This window comes from Nycticebus coucang, chromosome 12 (genome assembly GCF_027406575.1).
Source record: "Nycticebus coucang isolate mNycCou1 chromosome 12, mNycCou1.pri, whole genome shotgun sequence".
In the NCBI taxonomy this organism is placed as follows: Eukaryota; Metazoa; Chordata; class Mammalia; order Primates; family Lorisidae; genus Nycticebus; species Nycticebus coucang.
The window spans coordinates 63,015,129-63,034,111 of NC_069791.1; the positions used below are offsets into that span (position 1 = coordinate 63,015,129).

At 51.3% G+C, this 18,983-nt stretch overlaps 1 protein-coding gene across 8 annotated transcripts in view; it reads right to left on the reverse strand.

Annotated features, from left to right (window-relative positions):
- Positions 1 to 11,326: 11,326 nt before the first annotated feature.
- The window catches only part of MAD1L1 (mitotic arrest deficient 1 like 1), a 472,925-nt gene continuing 465,268 nt past the window's right edge, over positions 11,327 to 18,983 (reverse strand). For all 8 annotated transcript variants that reach the window (XM_053555531.1, XM_053555533.1, XM_053555530.1 and 5 more), the window contains one exon: positions 11,327 to 11,760. In XM_053555531.1, the coding sequence (XP_053411506.1) occupies positions 11,599 to 11,760 (162 nt within the window). In that variant the 3' untranslated portion in view covers positions 11,327 to 11,598. The remainder of the gene's footprint in view (positions 11,761 to 18,983) is intronic.

Here is an 18,983-nt window from a genome sequence, read left to right on the forward strand (position 1 = left end):
AGCTTTAATCAAATGCTTCTAAATAGTCAATTAACATCACAAGGCAAATATTAATATATCAAATTTGCTTTAGTTGCTTCAAACACCTTAATAGCTAGATAAAACCCACATGCTATGGCCTGAATTGTGTCTTCCAGAATTCATGTTGAAGCCCCAGCCCCCAAGGTGACCGTATTTGGAGATGGGACCTTTTAGGTGGGGATTGAGGTTAAATGAGGTGGGAGGGTGGGACCTGGCCTTGGAGGACTGTGGTTTTGTAATAGGAGGATGGTGCTTGTGGGGTCAGGGTGCGCTCTGCCCTCCCCTGACTCCCTCCCCTGCTATCCACAAGCCAGGAGAGTCCACCCCAGGACCTGAACCAGTTACATCCTGACCTTGGACTTCCCAGCGCGTGAGGACGGATTTCTGTTGTCTGAAAGCCACCCAGTGTGTGATATTTTGTTATGGCAGCCAGGATGGACCACGGCTCTGCCTCTAAGTTATCACAAGACCTTAAGACCTCAGCATCAGAGGATGGGAGAGTTGGGGGTGGGTGGTTGTGTACTGTGTGCTTTTGTCAAAATGTGCAGAGCTGGGCACTAAAGGGCACATGGCACTGCCTGACCTGCCCCTGAGGACAGAAGGAAGCAGAGCCTTACTTCTGCCTGTGGGTATCAGAGACATGTCCCCTGGTGAGTCTGCAGGGAGCTCTTCCGGATTGATCATTCCTGCTTGTCCCGAGCTGCTTTATGTGACTGCCACGATCTTCTAGGATCAGGGGAGAAGAGACACTCCCTGATGGCCACAGCCACGGGGCCTGTGTCCTCACTCATGGTAGGCAAGCCTTTGTGACCACACCACGGCTTCCCAAGCCTACTTCCTCTGTAGGCAGCATTAGTTTGAAGTCTGGTGTTTTCTGCTGGGGATCTGGTTTCACACGGAACACACTGGACCACGACGGCTGGACATTGGTCTGGACAGTGAGTACCACTGGACACAACTGGGAATGACTAGCAGGCTGTCACGGGGGCAGCATTGCCAGTGAGCAGCATCCACAGCCAGGAGGCAGCTGGATCTGCAGATGGCAGCCCCCCTTTGGGACCTGGGCTCACCCACCCTGGCCTGCACAGATGTCCCATCTTCCCTTGGCTGTTATGGGTGAAACTGGCTGCCCACCTGGTGGCCTGTTCTTACTCGATAGGGGTTCACTCCTATTTGCTCTGGCACCTCATTTTTTCTCTGGCTCCCTTGGCTCCCTGGCAGTGCACCCCCTTCCCAAGGTGCACAGACAGAGGATGGCACAGCACTCCCTTCAGAGACGGACATGCCGCCCAGTCTGAGAATCAATCAAAACAGATAGAGCTAGTCTCTTCACCTTCTTTGTATCACAACTATATTTTTCTCCTAAGTTTTAATAATTTCTCTTTATTTCCTGTAGATACAGAGTCCTGCTATGTTGTTCAGGCCAGTCTCAAATTCCTGGACTCAAGTGATCCTCCTGCCTCAGGCTCCCAAAGTGCTGGGATTATAGGTGTGCGCCACGGTGCCTGGCCCAACTGTGTTTTGATGTACTTTTGGTAACCTTTTCCTTCCCAGTGTCCCTATGGATTTGTGGCTTGTCATAGACTAAAGTTGTCCCATGACTTTTATTTATTACCTGTTTATTTGGGTGCTAATGGTCACAGACTGGGCGATGGGGGGCCCTTACAGGCTGGCCTCTCAGACCCATGGACACAATCCTGGCTTCTCCCACATTTGCTGGTGGCATTGGTGCTCTTTTCCTGGACGCACACGGAGCTAGGATTGCTTTGGGCAAGAGGCACGGGGTGAGCCCCGGTGGGGGGCCATTGGTGCTCTTGGTCCCCATCTAGGGGGCCCTGAGACATCCAGCTTGATTTGACATCGCTGAACCTGATACGTTCGGCACCAACGTGAGAATACACAGAATACCACCTAACACTTTACTCCTTAAGCTGCAGATCCCATGTTCGCCTGTGTGTGGGTCTCGCCCTCACTGACCACCGTCACATAGCTCCTCACCTGCAGCTCTGTGGGACACACCTAGGTGGCACATCTGGGGCAGCAACTTGGCTGGAGAGCCGGGAGCCTCACAGCATCCTCACCCCTGCAGTGACTTCCTGGGGATTCAAGAAGCTTCACTGGCGATTTTTGAAAATTCATCATCACACAGGGAAAAACCGTAACTTCTCAGGAAAGGGGTCTGGTAGGGCACCAGGAGGAACACTCTGCACCATGAGGTCACACTGCTGAAGAGACAGCAGGGCATGGAAGGGCGCTTGATCGCAAGTTTTATTGCAAACAAATGACACAAAACAGCATATGGGCAATATCCTAATCCCCTGCAAAAATCATTGGTGCCTCCTAAATATATGTATATAAAATCTATATAAATGTATATATGGATGTTATCTGTGTGTGTATAAGAACATGTGCGTATATTTATACACCTCTCCATGTATCTATTTAAATATATAGAGTACGTTTCCCTGTACCTTATACGCATATAAATACATGTATGTCTGTTGTATACATATAGACTTCTATGTGTATTGTCAAATAAAATGTCAACCAATGGAGTCTAATAATCTACTTGGCTTTTCTTAGCGACTCATGACTCAGGCCACATCTCATCTATGAAACAAAAGGCGCCCTGGTGAGCTGAGCAAAGGAGGTTGGCTTTATAGGCAGAAAAGGCTGAAGTTCAAGGTCCCTTTCCTGAGAGGGTTAAAGCAGAGGGACGTCCTTATCTTGTTGGCTCAGGAGGCTGAGCCCTTACGACTGTGTGCTGTGATGCTCCTGTTTGTCTCAAAGTTTGCTCACGTGGCACGTGGGACACCATCCTGGCTCGTCTGGTCTGTTGGGACTTAGTGCAGGAGCTCAGTCCAGAGCAACAGCTCCTGGGAATTTATGTTTTATGTATCTATTAGTCTACAGCCATATGTGTACACAGGCCTATTCAACTCTGTGTGTATACAGCATATACAATCACGTGGTCTCTATTACACTATGTGTACAATGACACGTCTATACCTCGATGTGCATATGTGTTGTATGTGCAGCCTAGGTGTGTATCTCCTATGTCTGTGAGCACACATGTGCGTGTTGGATCTGTAACTCCACACGTGTGTATGTATGGCTGTAGTGTGTACCTCAGAGGCTGCCTGGTGATGAGCTCTGAGGACTGTGACAGTGCCTGTCCTTCCTGGATTCAGTCTGGTGAGGAGAGATACCACGCCATTCCTTGCACCAAGTGTCCATGTAAAAGTTGACCGGGGTCCCTGGCTGTGCTAGGATGGGTCGTGCGAGGAGAAGGACACACTGTTTGCCGTAAAGACCCTGCTTGGAGACACGCCCGAGAGCTGTAGGCGCCACGGGAGCAGTTCTGCATGTGCACACACAACACACGCGTGCAACATACACCCACATGCATGTACCCGTATGCACAGGACATGTGCTCACAGGACGCGGCACACACACACGTGCACTTGTGTACACATATGCTCTCCAGGGTCAGGAAGACACGAGACCAGAGTGTACAGTGATTACTCTGCGTGGCGGGAGGTGGTGGTGTCTCAGTGATTTTCATTTTCTTCTCAAGACTTCCCCACATTTCCTAAATAGTTTATAATGCCTGAGTGTGAATGCTACAAGGGGAAAAACAATCCCAGCATATGTTTGTTTTTTAAATCCACCACAGCTACCGCCTGTCCCAGGGCTGCTGGAGAGCGGCTGTGGATGTGCCAGCCCTGGTGCCTCCCTCCGCCCCCTGCGCTACGGCTGCCTGCCGGGCTGGGCTCACAGGTGGCAGGAGCGTCTTTGGCCACCTGCCAGAGGCTCCTTCAGCTTCTCTGGGCCTCAGACTCTTCCCAGTCTCTGGCCAGCCCAGAAGGGGTTAAGATGCTCCACCAATGCAAATAGATTTAATTAATCCTTTCATCAGCCACAAATATACCTTCTGAACTCCATTAAAAACATGAATATGCAAATGTAGACCTTTTTTTAATTCTCATCTTTAAGGATGTGGTGTTGGGGTTTGATTAGTGAATTCCGTTAACAGCCTGTAAACCTGGTGCAAAATTTAATTTCCATTTTAAATTTAAAAAAGAGAAAGGGAAAAAAGGCAGGAGGCTGTTAATTGGAAGGGTACCCGGGAAGAGGCCGCATGCTTTGGCCTGGGGTATTCCTCACCTTAGTGGCTGGCATCGCCAGGTGGGCCCTGCCCAGCATGCTCCATGTCAGTCCATTTTTTGGATGTGGAGACTGAGGCCCGTGGAGGCAGACATCAAACCAAGGCCCCCTGTCTTGCAGGCAGGGTGCACTTGCCTAGGATGCCATGTCCATGGTGGGACCGTTCACAGCTGGCTTCTGCCCTTTAACCCAGGAGGAGGCCTGATCCAGAAAACCTGGGTGAACTCTGGGGCAGTGCCTTCTCTCTGGGTTCCTGTTTCCTTGCTGGTCAACAGAAGGATGTGAGGAGACACACTGTCACTCACTAGCACACAGTGGATTCACCTGTAATGTGCACCCTGTGGTAGCCAGGACCCTTAGGTGCCCGGGACACTGCACAAGGTGAACACGGCAAGGCTCCCCACCCCTTCATGTAGATATCTCAGAGCCACCAGCCATGTGGCTGGTCCACACTGGGATGGTGGGAAGTGGAAAAGACCCGCTGATTTCTAAGATTCAGGACCAAAATAAGAAGGTGAAATGTCTCCCCAATTCTTGATTTTGATTATACATTGAAATGATGCAATTTTGGATATATTGGGTTAAATAAAATATATTTATTAAAATTAATTTCATCAGTTTCTGTTTACTTCTTAATGTGGCTACTTAAATTTAGTTATGTATGTGGTTTGTATAATATATTAGGCAGAACTGTTCTATGGGTGAGGAGACACTAAACTGATTAAATATATTGATGCATATCCCATAATACGTATGCAATACATATATATTATAATATCAATACATTACATATTTAAATGCCAGGTAGTGATAAACCCCTTAAGGAAGAATGAAGCCGGATTGGGGGAAGGCAGGCGTGAGTGAGGCGTGTGCAGGGCACAAGCCAGCCTGGGCCGCCACAACACCCTCCCTCCCCAGACCAGGCCCCTTTGTCTCACAATCCTGGAGGCTTAAATCAGAGATTGGGTGTGGCAGGGATGGATTTTCCTGGAACTTCTCTCCTGGACATGCAGACAGGGAATTTTCCCTACATTCTCATAGGGTTGTTCCTCTGTGTGCGTCTGTGTCCCAACCTCCTCTTCTCATAAGGACACCAGTCATGACTGGTGACTAGGGCCATCTTCATGACCTCATTTAACTCAATCACCTCTTTAAAGACCCTGTCTCCAGGCCGGCACAGTGGCTAATGCCTGTAATCCCAGCACTCTGGGAGGCTGAGGCAAGAGAATCACTTGCCCGAGTCTGAGGTTGCTGTGAGCTATGACGACACTGTACTCTACAGGGGGCGACAAAGAGACTCTGTCTCAAAAAAAAAAAAGACCCTGTCTCCAAATGCAGCCCCATTCTGAGGTCCTGGGGGTTAGGGTTCAACATATAAATTTGGGGACACACCTAAGCCCATCACAGAGCACCAGCCAGGTGAGTATGGAGGCACTCCATGTGGGGAAGGGCCTTTGCAGCCCCAAGGTGGGAATTAATGGGCGTGTTCGGGGCAGCCAAGGAGTCCAGTCCTCAGAAATCTTAACCATTAGAAACAAATGAACATCTTCTGCTGCTCATTCTTAAACAGGTGTGGTATAGAGCTATGCGAGTTCTGGAAACTGCTGTCAGTTCTACTTTAAAATGAGAATCTGGTGTTTCTGTATGCCATTGTTTTCCATAAAACTTCTTAAGTGTTTTGGAAATAACAACAACAATAAATCCAGTGAAATAGATCAGTAGATGCTTTTATGGAAAATTTCCAGAACATACTGTAACGTGAGAAAAACCAAGCTGCGGAATGATACACAGTTATTTTAACAACCACTCTCACCGGCGAATGAAACAGAACCGCGCGTTTCCCCACGTCTGTGTGCCAGGTGTGCACACCCCCACAGGCAGGTAAGTCTGGGACGGCGCCAAGGAGGAGATTTTTTTTACTTTACATTTCTCCTGTATTGTTGGAGGGGTTTTGCTTTGTTTTGGTTAATATTAAAAATCCATTAGAATTGTGCAGTTAAAGAAAATAAAATGTAAAACAATGAGACAGGTGGGTGGGCCAGGTGATACCTGACCAGTCTCTCAGCCCTCTCATTTGTCCTCTATTGCTGTGTGATTTGGAGCAAGGCCCTACCCTTTTCTGGGCCCGAGGCAGAAATTAAAGCATTCTGGTCAAGTCAGCTGTCCGTCTGGTGCAAGCAAGAGTACACACACACACACACACACACACACACACACACACACACACGAGTACAACCTAAGAATATGGGGAAAGGAGAAAGGGAGGGGAGGGGAGGGGGGAGGTGGGCGGAGGGAGGGTGACTGGTGGGATTACACCTGCGGTGCATCTTAGAAGGGTATATGTGAAACTTAGTAAATGTAGACTATAAATGTCTGAACACAATAACTAAGAAAATGCCAGGAAGGCTATGTTAACCAGTGTGATGAAAATGTGTCAAACGGTCTATAAAACCAGTGTATAGGGCGGCGCCTGTGGCTCAGTGAGTAGGGTGCCGGCCCCATATGCCGAGGGTGGCGGGTTCAAACCCAGCCCCGGCCAAACTGCAACAAAAAAATAGCCGGGCGTTGTGGTGGGCGCCTGTAGTCCCAGTTGCTTGGGAGGCTGAGGCAAGAGAATCGCGTAAGCCCAAGAGTTGGAGGTTGCTGTGAGCCGTGTGATGCCACGGCACTCTACCCAAGGGCGGTACAGTGAGACTCTGTCTCTACAAAACAAAACAAAACAAAACAAAACAAAAAAAACCCAGTGTATGGTGCCCCAGATCGCATTAATGTACACAGCTATGATTTAATAATAAATAAATAAAGAGTACATAGTCATGCATGTACACACATGGCCACACATAGATACACACATGCACACATGTGAGCAGTCATACACTCACAGGCATGAATTCACACAATCAGGTTACACACAAAAGCTACATGTACACACATGCTTGCTTGTGTGCACACACAAGTCACAGAGGTATGCACGTGCACACTCCTGTGCGTACACACACGCACACAGGTCAGGTATGCACACAGGCATAGTGCATATACACACGTGCACACACACTCTTTCATGTATGGTTCTAGGTTCTGAGCCCCTGGACCTCTGACCACACCGACATGGTCTTAAAGGCCCATGCCCTCACTTGGCCCTGTCATCCTGGTGATATTTAACAGGAGGGACGTGGGCCAGGTTTGGCTTGGAAGTTGGGCTGGGAAGGGCTGCTGAGCTTGGTTTGGGCCCAGACTTGACACAGATTTGCCTGTGGCTTCAGGTGAGCCCACAGCCCCTACCTTTCTGAACCCCAGTTCCTCCATCATTATAGGATGGAGATGAGTTCCAAATGGGAAAGGGGGATATTCAGTCAGGTGAGCACTTCTGGTGTCTTGTCAACGCAGACTCTGATGCAGTAGCCAGGGCAGGACCTGCAAACCGGCCTTTCTAGGCAGCTCCCAGGGCCACTGCGTCCGGGGACCACACTGAGAGGCGAGAGGAGTGCGGAAATCCCAGGAGAACCCACCCTAGCACAGGCAGAGAGCAAAGAGCCGACTACCTGTGCTGGGGCTCTGGGTGTGGATGTGGGTCCCCTGGAGGCCCTGGCAGGCAGCACAGTCCTCATTGGAGCTGGAGGGAGCCACAAGGCTTACCAAATCCTGTTACATCCTGGCAATAGTCGTTTATCGCTACGGCATTAATCCCTTAAAATTAGTCATTAGCAACTTAAGTATTATTTAACGCCAGGAGCCCACTAGGTGCTAGCAGAAGTGGGGACTGACAGCACCAGAACTTTCCTTGGCTGGGTTTCCAGGAGCTGGGAGGGGTGAGGCCTGCCTCTGCTCCCTACTTCCCATGTGCTGTTTCATTTCAATCCCACCTGGCAGGCGCATAGAGAGGACTTGACAAACTCAAGCTGCAGGTTTATTAAATCTGCCGAGAGGGAGATATGTTACAGGGAACTTTGCTCGCCCTGGCCTGCCTAGACATGTTTCTCGAGAGGTGGTGGCAGCTTCTACCCCTCCCTGCCTCTTCCCAGGGAAAGAAAACCCACAAGGAGCAGAGCCACCTGCCACCAGAAGCTATTGCCTCCGTCAGCTCTAGCTGGGGATGGCTGGGATGGGGCTTGGTACAGACCCTGGGGGGAGCCCAGCAGGGGAGGGGCAGGAATGAGCCAGCCTGGAGATTGACATGGGGCTGTGCCACAGCACGGGGACTTGTTTGTGGCTGGTGGCTGAGGCAGGGCCAAAACACTGGAGGAGTGCATGGCCAGAGGGACATGCCTAGGGCCCCGGGCTGTCCTGGGAGTATTATTAACCACCCCCCGTCCAGGGGTTCAGAAAGGCAGCAGGTGGGACCCTCCCCCAGGTATGACCTCAGTAAGGTCTCTGAGCCTCTGTTTCTCCATCTATAAAATGGCACCTCAGAGAGTTGGCACCAAAGGAGGGAATGTCATGATCTGCCTTGTGACCTGCAGGGCTTGGAATAAGAGGGTGTGTGTAGGGGGTGTGGCCTGGTGGCTAGGGACTCTGGCCTGTGGCCACTGGTGGGCCCCGTACCCACCTGCTGCTTTAGCCTCCTCACTGCCCCAGGCCCTCCTGGTGCTCTGCGGCCTCAGTGCTGCCTGCACTGCCTCTCCTGATGGGTCCTCCAGATGAGAGATGTGCACGAGCACCCCCCCCCCCCACCCCAGACCTGCACTCACATACACACGGTGGGCACACAAGGCGAACATACGCATGCATGCACATACACCCACATGCATACATGTGCATATACACAGGGCCTCCATGTCCACTTCCATGGGCCAGGCTGAACATGGCAGTGCTATTGGGCACACAGGTATAGGCTGATCCAGGCAGACACACCCTCACCTGGCCCGTTGCTATTGGGGTATAGGGGTGCAGCTTACCAAATCCTGTTATATCCTGGCAATAGTCAGGATGTCATTGCCACCGTGTTGATAGCCGAGGGAAAGGTCTGGCCTCCACCTCCCAGCCAGGGCCTAAGGATACCTGTTGAAGTCTATTCTCCTACAAATGGTGGGTTTAAGGTTCCTGAGTGGGGAGAGCAGGGCTGAGCACAGAGATGAGGTTCACAGGGCACCCCTGAGGTTTCAGGGGCCAGGGAACAAGGGAAAGGATATTTGCGTTGTTCCAATATATCCCAGCACTTGAAGAAGAGCCTAGAACACCACAGGTACTTAGTAATTGTCTGAATGGATTGAATGAATGACTCCATTTTGGTGTCTCCAGACATCCTGACTGGGGAAGCAGCTGCCGTGTGGGCAGAGATGGATTCACACAAAGATGCTCATGAGGAGTGTGGCTGTGTCATTGCCACTGTGCTGAGAGCTGAGAGGCTGACGCAGCATAAACAGAGCCCTGGCTCCCACCTTTAGAGGAGCCTTAGAATGGCAAAGAGGACCACAGACTACCCTCCCCACAGGCGGGGACTGCAGGCTCAGAGACAGGGGATCTCCCTAGGGGTGTGCTGAGGCTGGGCCCGAGGCCTGCTCTGACTGGCTGGCAGCCACTGGGCACTGCCTGAGCCGTGGTGCACACACCTGAGAAGTGAAGACTGGGTCTCTGGGGTTTTGACAGGGGAGCCCCTGGATGTGTGGCTGACCTTGCTGATGGCCGCCCAGGTGGTATCTACCTGAGGCACACATATGTCCAGGGCCCCAGCCCTGGGGCACCTGACACTGGGAAAGTCTTATCCCACTTTGCCTTTGTATGGTCTGCAAGCGATGTGTCCAGAGTCCCTAAAAGAACCTCACTGACTGCAACCGCCAGGTCCACAGGCCCCTCCTCTAAGCCTTCTCACCCAGAGACAGAAACCAATGCTGAGGTACAACATGTGTGTGGGGGTGCAGGGCACTTCTGATTGAGGCTAGGATCACCCCATCATCTCTAGGGGGATCACTCAAGGCAGAACCCCAACCTTCCCATCTGAGACATTGAGGGGGAGACCCCAGCCTTCTCATCTGAGATCTGAGGGGAGACCTCAACTTTCCTTTCTGAGGTCTGGAGGCAGCTTTCATGCAGACCAGAGTTTTAGTGGGGTTGCTGGGAGCGGAGAGTAGGGCTGGGAGGTGAAGCCAGAGGCCCCAGCCGAGGCCAGGAGTCCCAACTGGAGGTGGCAATTTCAGGGCTGCCTCTAAGCTGCATTGTTCCAGGCTCCCAAGAATCTGAGGGAGAGGGACAGGCAGGTCCTCCCCATCAATGCAGCAATGCGTCCTCTGTGACAGCAGCTGGCCGGGGCCAGCTCGGTGAGGTCTATTTCCAAGGCTGAGCCCAGCCCCCTCTGCTGTGTCTAGATAGTGGCTCCTGGTGTGCACAGTGACCAGCTGGCATGGGCACTGGTGGATGGAGGCATGAGGGTGGCTAAGTCTTACTTCTGTTCCCCATGGCTGGTGAAGGGGCTGGGGTGCTGAGTTGGCCACGCATGGGCTGTCTATCTGCTGACTGTGCAGGGGCAGGATCAATCCCATGTCCACAGGTTCCCTAAAACTCCCTGAAGCCTGGTGGGCTGGCTTAGATGCTCCCAGCCAGGCCGACCCCTCCCTTGGCCTAAGGCCAAGTCTCACCCTCAGTGTGGGCCCTGGTCTGTGACCGCAACCCCTGTTGCCCCAGTCCCTGGGCCTGAAGCAGAGGGACAGTCTGGGCCAGGCCTGTGGCTACAGGAATGGGAAGGTGTCAGTCCACAGGAGAGGGGGAGCCTGCAGCCAGGGAGAGGCCTTGGCCACCATCTGAGAGCCAGCAGGTGTGCTGTGTAGGGGAGACAGCCTGGGCTCCATGGGGTGACCACACAGCAGTTGGTGATGGAGCTAGGACCAGGGCTTGGGGTGTCTGATCCAGAGCTGAACTCTCAGCCCATCTAACCCCATCCTCCTTTGTCCATTGCACAGCCAGGTCTGGCTCTGTCTTCTGGTCCTGTTTGCACCCCTGGCACCAAGTCTCTGGAGGGACAGCCCCAGCAGCCCCTTCCTTCCAGGGTGGGGATGAAGCCGACTGCTCCCGGGTGTTACCCCTTTTCCCCACACATCTCTGGGCCTGGACCTGAGAAGTAGCTCTCCCTGGCACCCAAGGGACATTGGAATGGAGCAGGAGCTGTCAGCATGGTGCCTTAGACACACACGGTGAGCCAGGAGGGTGGCTGGGGAAGAAAAATTTATTTCATAAGGAACAAAACCTGCCTGCGGCTCCAGGCCTGCCCTCAGGCTGCCAGGGCCTGGGGGTATGGGGAGGTACAGGTTAAGCTCAGTGGCTTGAGGGTGGGGCAAGAGTCTAGCTGGGACACTGCTGGGCAGCATAAGCCCTGCTGCCAGGGCTGCGATAGAGACCAGGTGGTCTGGCGTGGTTTGTGTGTGTCCTTCGTGTCATGCTGTTGCTGGAGAGGTGGACACCCACTGGGGCAGGCGGACACTAGGCCACGGTGGTCTGGCGGCTGAAGAGCTCGAGTGTGAGGGAGCTGAGGAAGGCGGGGATGCTGTCCTGACGCAGCAGGTGCAGCTCGATGAGAGGGCCCACGGTGCGTGAGAATTCCGTGTCCAGCAGCTGCATCTTGGAGCCTGAGGGTCCTGTGGCCTGTGGGTGGGGGGAGAGGGAGAGATAGGACAGGGTCAGGTGAGGTTGGGAGAGTGGACATGGTGGAGGGCTGGCCTAGGGGCCCAACAGCCTCTGGAGGGGATGTGCCCAGCTTAGCTAGGCCAGAGAGGGGTAGACACGTCCCCCTGAAGCCTTGCTCCAAGTCACCTGGTGAAGGGGCTGCAGTTCACAGCAGGCTAGCCCTGGGCACCAAAGCTGTGCTGCTCTGCCACAGATGAGGGCAGGGTGGTCTGGACAGGCAGATGGGGGTGGAAATGGGGTTGCCCGTGAGAAGTCAGCAGACCCAAGTTTAAGTCTGTCTTTTCCAAGCAGGGGCCCAACTCACTGACCAGGCAGTGCAAGGAAAGCCCACTCGAGGGGTGGGAACGGGGCTATCTGCATTCGCAGGACACCAGGATGCCCAGGTCCCACTTGCTGTAAGTCAGGGGCTCCAGGTCCTGTCCCCTGCCCCTGCCCAGCTGTGGTTGGCCATAGCTTCCTATCGAGGCTTGACGACCCCATGCCTCTTGCCCAGGGCTTGCCCTGCAAAACCTTCCAGACCACATAGCGTCATGAGTAACAAGTCCTCAGTTTCCCTAACTGTGCATCAAGGCCCAGAAGTCCCAGTGATGGGAGGCCTGGTCCTGGCCCTGTGGGTCCTGGAGCCCAGGTGTGCCCCTCTGACTGCCCTATATATAAGTGCTGCTGTGACTGGGGAAGTGTAGGCAGAGGGCAGACTTCACCCAGTGGCCAGAGAGCTTCCAGGGAGCATGGTGGCTCCAAAAACAGAGAAAACATGCATACAAACAGGGAGGCTGAGAGCCGACATGGCAGGTCTGAGCCAGCTTCTGTGTCACTGTCCTAGGAGTGGAGGGTGGCCGGCCTGGGCTGGGGTTTGAAGGCACAGGCACTTCTGAGCAGGGACATAGGCCCACCCTTCCCTCCCCACTTGCTTGCCTACCCAACCCAGTTGAGCAGGGACCCGGTGCCTACACTGGCCCTTCTACTGAGACCTGGGGTGGGAGAAGTGAGCCGTGCTCCTGCCTGCCGCTGACACCAGGTGAGAGGGGCTAGGAAGATGAGGTCCGTGGCCCCTGCAGCCCTGCTCAGGGGGAGTTCCAGGGTATTAGGAGAGAAATAGAGTAGTGGCTGCTCATTGTTCTGCATGTGACTTGGTAAGGTCAGCACAGGGGCAGGCAGCTCAGGCTTGGGACACTTCCTACACTAGGGACCACATCTGACACCATGGGAGGTGACCTGGCTGGAAGGAGTCATGCCTCCCAGGGGACATGCCAGTGACACACACACATTCTGGGTTGCAGGGAGGGTATAGCTTTTCTCCACTGGTTCCCAAATCTGCCATGGCCTGCTGGTGGCCTCTACCTCAGTGGCGCCTGAGCCACGAAGTATGCAGAGCGGCGCTGTGACACCAAAGCCTGACCACCAGCAGGCTTTGACAAAGGAACTGTACGCAGAACACACCTAGAACCCTACAACTCCATCATGAGAAGACAAACGGCCCAGTGAGAGAGTGGATGCTTCCCCAAAGGAGACACGCACACCCCCGGGAACCCACTCGAGGTGCCAACCACCAGGGAAACATGCACAGAAACCCCAGCGAGACGCCACCCCTGCACATCAGGATGGCCACGGTTAAAAGGCAGCTGCCCTGGCACCCCTCCTGGTTACCATGTTTGGCCTTGTCATAGTTCAAGTCCAGGTGGGATGAGGAGAAAGTGAAACCCTGTGGACTGCTGGAGGGAGTGGTCTGCAGCTCCTCAGAAATAGCTGCTGCATGGCCCAGTCACCCCCAGGAGCACCCCCAAGAGAACCAGACACACGTGCAGACTGGAGCACAGATACGCTTGGCAGCAGCCAGAAGTGGAAACAGCCATTGGCAGATAAGTTGTTCACCCATCAACAGCCCATTGCTCATCCCTCGAAAGGGACAAAGAGCAACTCACGCCACACCCCAGGTGAGCCTTGAGAGCACGCTCAGCCAGACACAGGACCCTACTTGTGTGATTCCATTTGAGAGAAAGTTCAGGAGAGGCAAATCCAGAGATAGAAGCACATTGGTGGCTGCCAAGCCTGGGGTCTGGGGAAAATGGGGTCACTACTCTGGGTATGGGGTTTCTTTGTGGGGTGACGAAAATGTCCTAAAATTAGACCGTGGTGATGGTGCACTCTGCGAATATGCTAGAAGAACCAAACCGCACGCTTCGTGGAGGAATCACATGGTACGTAAATTATCTCGGTGAAATGTGTGGGTTTTTTTTATTTTTTTTATTTTTATAAAACGCTCCCTTTTGCCCAGGAGCTTGGGGCGGGCACAGGTACTGGGGGCCCCTCTCCCCTGCAGGGCCTAGCTCCCCACTGAGTCCCTTGAGCCCAGCCCTGAGGGTATGGGATCCACATCTAGCACTGACTACACCCCTGGCTGAGAGGACCTGGGGGCACCCGCATGGCTGCAGGCTGCTGTCGGGGCTCCCCTCACCCCACTGGCCTGGCACCCTGAGTCTGTTTGAGTGTCTTCCTCTATTTTCTTACTGGGCTGCCCTGGCATCCCTCCTGGTTAGCACGTTTGGCCTTGTCATAGTTCAACACAAACCGTTTTTAAACAAAAACAAGAGAAACCACTCTGACCTTTTACCAAGAAAATACTTTCATTTCTGCCTTATGCTCTTGATTCTGAATTTTTCCCCTAAATGTCAGAGGGGCCGATTCTGCAGCTGTCGGGAGGAAGCAGGAAGCCAGGCAGAGGCACAGAGCTGGGGCGGGAACAGAGTGGGAAGAAAAGTCTCTCCTTCCTCCCCACCCAGGACTGCCACACCCGGCAGGACCTAGCCACCACAGCCGTGGCTTCATGGGTGGTGATCTCTGGGGACCTGCCCCCCTGGTCCCTCACAGATGCTGCCAGACCTTGGGGGCCTGGTCATTCTAAGGGAACAGGCAGGACCCTCCCTTGCCCACATTGAGATTGCTGCCCTTGCTGGATGGGCAAAGCCTCACACCAACAAGAGTCCCCCCAGCGCCCTTGTCACCCGCTGCAGTTCCCACAGGGAGCTGAGGCCCCTGCTGTCACTGCACACCCCAAAGGAAGGCAGATCCAGGGGAGGGCATCATGCCTGTCCTTCAGGGCCTCTGTCAGCCTACCTTCTGTACCCGCCCCAGGGCTGTCAGTCCTCTTCTCCCCAACTTGGTTTCCCCCCAGAGTGGCCTTGCCCCTGTCCCACTGTGCACTGAAGGGGCCACATCACCACTAGACCCACAGCAGCAGTCACTCAGGCCTATCAGAATATGCTGACTGAATCACTGTGCCGATCTACCTCTGCTCAGCTTCTGCCATGTTCAAATACCACCTGGCCCCCAGGTGCCCTGTAAATCACTATAATTAGGGCTGTTCACTTAAAACCAGAGTGCAATTTTTTAAACAGCAAATTGCCCAGGAAGACACTTTGGCTGTGGCTAGTACTAGTTACTCTGTCTCTGGGAGGCTAAGCAGCCACCTGCCTGGTCTGCCACATACAAGCACTTGAGTGGCTGGCAGGTGCCCTGGGGGTACTGAGACAGTCAACCTTAATGAAGACACTTGTGGCCTGTCAGCTGGCAGCTGCTGAGCTCTGATTAGACCCTGCCTGGCCTGGGCTTGGGAATCCATCTCCCCCTAGGAAGCAGAGCGGCTGTCTCAAAAGCTGCAAGCCCAGCACTAGAGGCCGTGGTCTGTCTGCCATGGTACATGACCACAGGGCAGCTGGAGGAGAAGGGCCAAGTGCAGGCTCACTATCTTGGTCCTGATACTGTAGGTCACTCCAATAGGAATTGTGCGAGACTGCATCTGCGCAGCTTGAAGCTGAGGGGTCATCAAGTGCTGGTCACCCCCAGCCTGCAGTATCCCCATGGCACCTGTAACAGGTGCCTCAGGAGCTCCCTGGCACAGAGGGAGGAGTGAGGAGACAAGCGGTGCTGAGGGACCCCCAAAACAGAGACAAGAGCTCCCTTTTCCTCGAGGTTGCAGGGCTGGGCAGGCCCAGGACCAGGTGAGGGTGCTAAGGAATTCCTGTCCATACCAGGGTCAACTGCTGCCAAGAGCATTAGGGAAGAATCCAGAACTGATGGAGAAGGAATCTAAACCCACTGCAACGTGGAACCCTGAATCTAGACTCAAGTGAATAAAAATGAAATAAGACGATAACATTACATATTCAAGAAATGTGATAGTCTTTCAAGATACTGGGCAGCTATTAAATATTTTAGTGTTGGTTATGTGTTATGGTGGCATTGTAGTTATGTTAATAAAAATGTCTCCTGGGTGGCACCTGTGGCTCAGTGAGTAGGGCGCTGGCCCCATATACTGAGGGTGGTGGGTTAGAACCCGGCTGCAGCCAAACTGCAAAAAAAAAATAGCCGGGCATTGTGGCGGGTGCCTGTGGTCCCAGCTACTCAGGAGCTGAGGCAAGGGAATCACCTAAGCCTAAGAGCTAGAGGTTCCTGTGAGCTGTGACACCACAGCACTCTACCAAAGGTGACAAATTAAAAAAAAAAGTTGACTATTAGCTCCGACGGGCTCAGTGGCTCAGTCTGGGGCTCTAGACAATGCCCAAAATTCTCATTCCTGCCCAAGCTCTCCCAAGGTAGTTCAACTGAGTACCGAGTCCAAAAACACTAAAACAGCTCACAGCATGATGTATCTCAGATTTTACTTAAGGCAACACTGGACAGTGTTGTAGAAGAATGTGTCAGCTTTGTGGGAGTGGATATTAACATCTGTTCAGAAGTTTTGTTAAGGCATATCGCAGGACTTAATGCCAACAGGGCCTAAAGTATCACTGAATGGCAAGAGAGAAATGGGCCCTTCATCAACCGAGAACAGCTGAAGAAAGTGAAAGGGATGGGTCCAAAATCCTTCCAGCAGTGTGCTGGCTTCATCAGAATTAACCAAGATTATATGCGAACATTTTGCAGTAGTGAGCAAACTGAGCCTTCAGACCAAATCCAAGGAGGTGCTGTGACATCTTCAGCAGGTGTTGAGGTCACAAATGAGAAGCAGAGCAAAAAGAAACGCAAAACTACAGTGAATGCTTCACTGAAGCCAAACCTTTACCAAACTTGTATTCATCCAGAATCATGTGACATAGCAATGAGGGACACTGTGTGAGACTGGAAAACCTGAAATGCAACAAAAAAGAAATACATTCCTTGAAAAGGGAGGAATAGAGAAAACTGCAGAAAGATTAAGAACAACAGTACACACCTTACAGGTGATCATAGATGGTCTCAGCCAGCCTGAAAGCTTCGACTTTCAAACAGATTTTGATAAGCCTGATTTTAAGAGAAGCATAGTGTGCTTGGAAGGTCTGTAAGTTGGGACAATTCTTACAGGCAAAGTCGAGAATGCCACTCTGTTTGGAATTTTTGTGGATATAGGAGGAGGAAATCAGGGCTGATTCCCATATGAAATGTAACAGAAGCAAAACTTTCTGAAACAAAGAAGAGAAGGAGCCTCAGACTACCTGGAGAAAAAGTGGAGGTCCAAGTGCTCAATGTTGACATCCCCCGATTAGGATTACTCTGGACCTCATCCGGGTGTTGTGCGTGTCCTGCTGAAAACTGAACACTGTTTCTGTTCCCTCCTTTTATTAAAGGCTGACAAAGATAAGTCAGATTTTTACAACTTTTAGATAGTTGATGAGAAAATATTCACTTAATATCAGAAATATCTTCCAAACATGTTCTTTATTTTTTCCTTCTGAATAAATAGAAAACTAATAGTTTGATTTATTTTCCCCTTAAAGAAAACAACTAATAGACATCCCTAAATGGCTTTATGTGATACTGGTTTTCTGACCAAAATATTATTTTTTGCTTTTTGTAATTTGTCTTTAATCTTGTTTCCATTTTATATAATGGATGGCTTCACTTCTACTTACCAACTTGTGTGGAATTGTCATCTTGGTTTGAATTCCACAGTGTTTGCTGACACAGTAGGGCTAGTAGTGTTTAGTCCTCCCATTTTATAGATGGTTTTTATTAACCAGGCCTTTTGGATTTGATTAATAATTTTGCAATAATCTTTATTTTCTCAAGCAAACCAAAAATATACTAGTAGAACAGATTCTGATTTGTTCGTAACCATTGAGTAAATAGCACAAAACATTTTTCAGAAGGATGTATGTATTGATATCAACAATGAAGTTTCCTGGCTGGTGACAAAAAAAAAAAATGTCTCCACTGGTTTCTGAGGCAGGGGCTGATCCCAGGGCTGGAGTAGAACAGTGCATGCTGTGACTCGAGCACCTGCTGGGAAAGGCTCAGACAGAGGACATCTCAAGGGAACAAAGACAGGGAGGACATCTCCAGGGGACAAGGACAAGAGAGGATATTTCAAGGGGACAAAGACAGGAGAGGATACCTCAAGGAGACAAGGATGGGGGAGGACACCGAAGGGGACAACGATGGGAGAGGACAGGTCAAAGGAGACAAGGATGGGGAAGACACCCCAAGGGGACACAGGAAATGCAAAAAAGACAACAGGAGAATCTTCAAATGCACGGATGTTAAACAGCATACGTCTAAACAACCCATGAACCAAAAAGGAAATCTCAAAGGAAATACAAAATGCCAAGAACCAAATGAAAATGAAAACACAGCATAATAAAATATGTGGGATGCACCCAAGGCAGTGCTGAGAAGGAAAATAAGAGCACCAAATGTTTCTATTAGAAGGAAGATCTCAAATCAGTTATCTAAGTGCCTACTTCAAAAAACTAGAAAAAGGAAGAGTAAAATAAACCTAAAGCAAGCAAAAGGAAGGAAATAATAAAGGCAGGAATAAACAAAATTGAAAACAGGAAAATGAGAGAATTATAAAAGCCAAAAGCTGGCCCTTTGAAAAACAGTATAAAATTGACAAACTTCTAGCAAAATTGACAAAAATAGAGAGGAGAGAAATGACCAGTATTATAAATGAATCAGGGAATATGACAAAAGATCCTGAAGCAACCAAAAGAAAAAGAAAATACTATGAAGAAACATTTTTTTTGAGACAGAGTCTCACTTTGTTCCTCTCAGTAAGTGCTGTGACACCATAGCTCATAGCAACCTCAAACTCTTGGGCTCAAATGGTCCTCTTACCTCAGCTTTCCAAGTAGGTGGGACTACAGGAGCCTGCCATAAAGCCCAGAGATTTTTTTTTTTTTTTTAAGAGACGGGGTCTTGCTGTT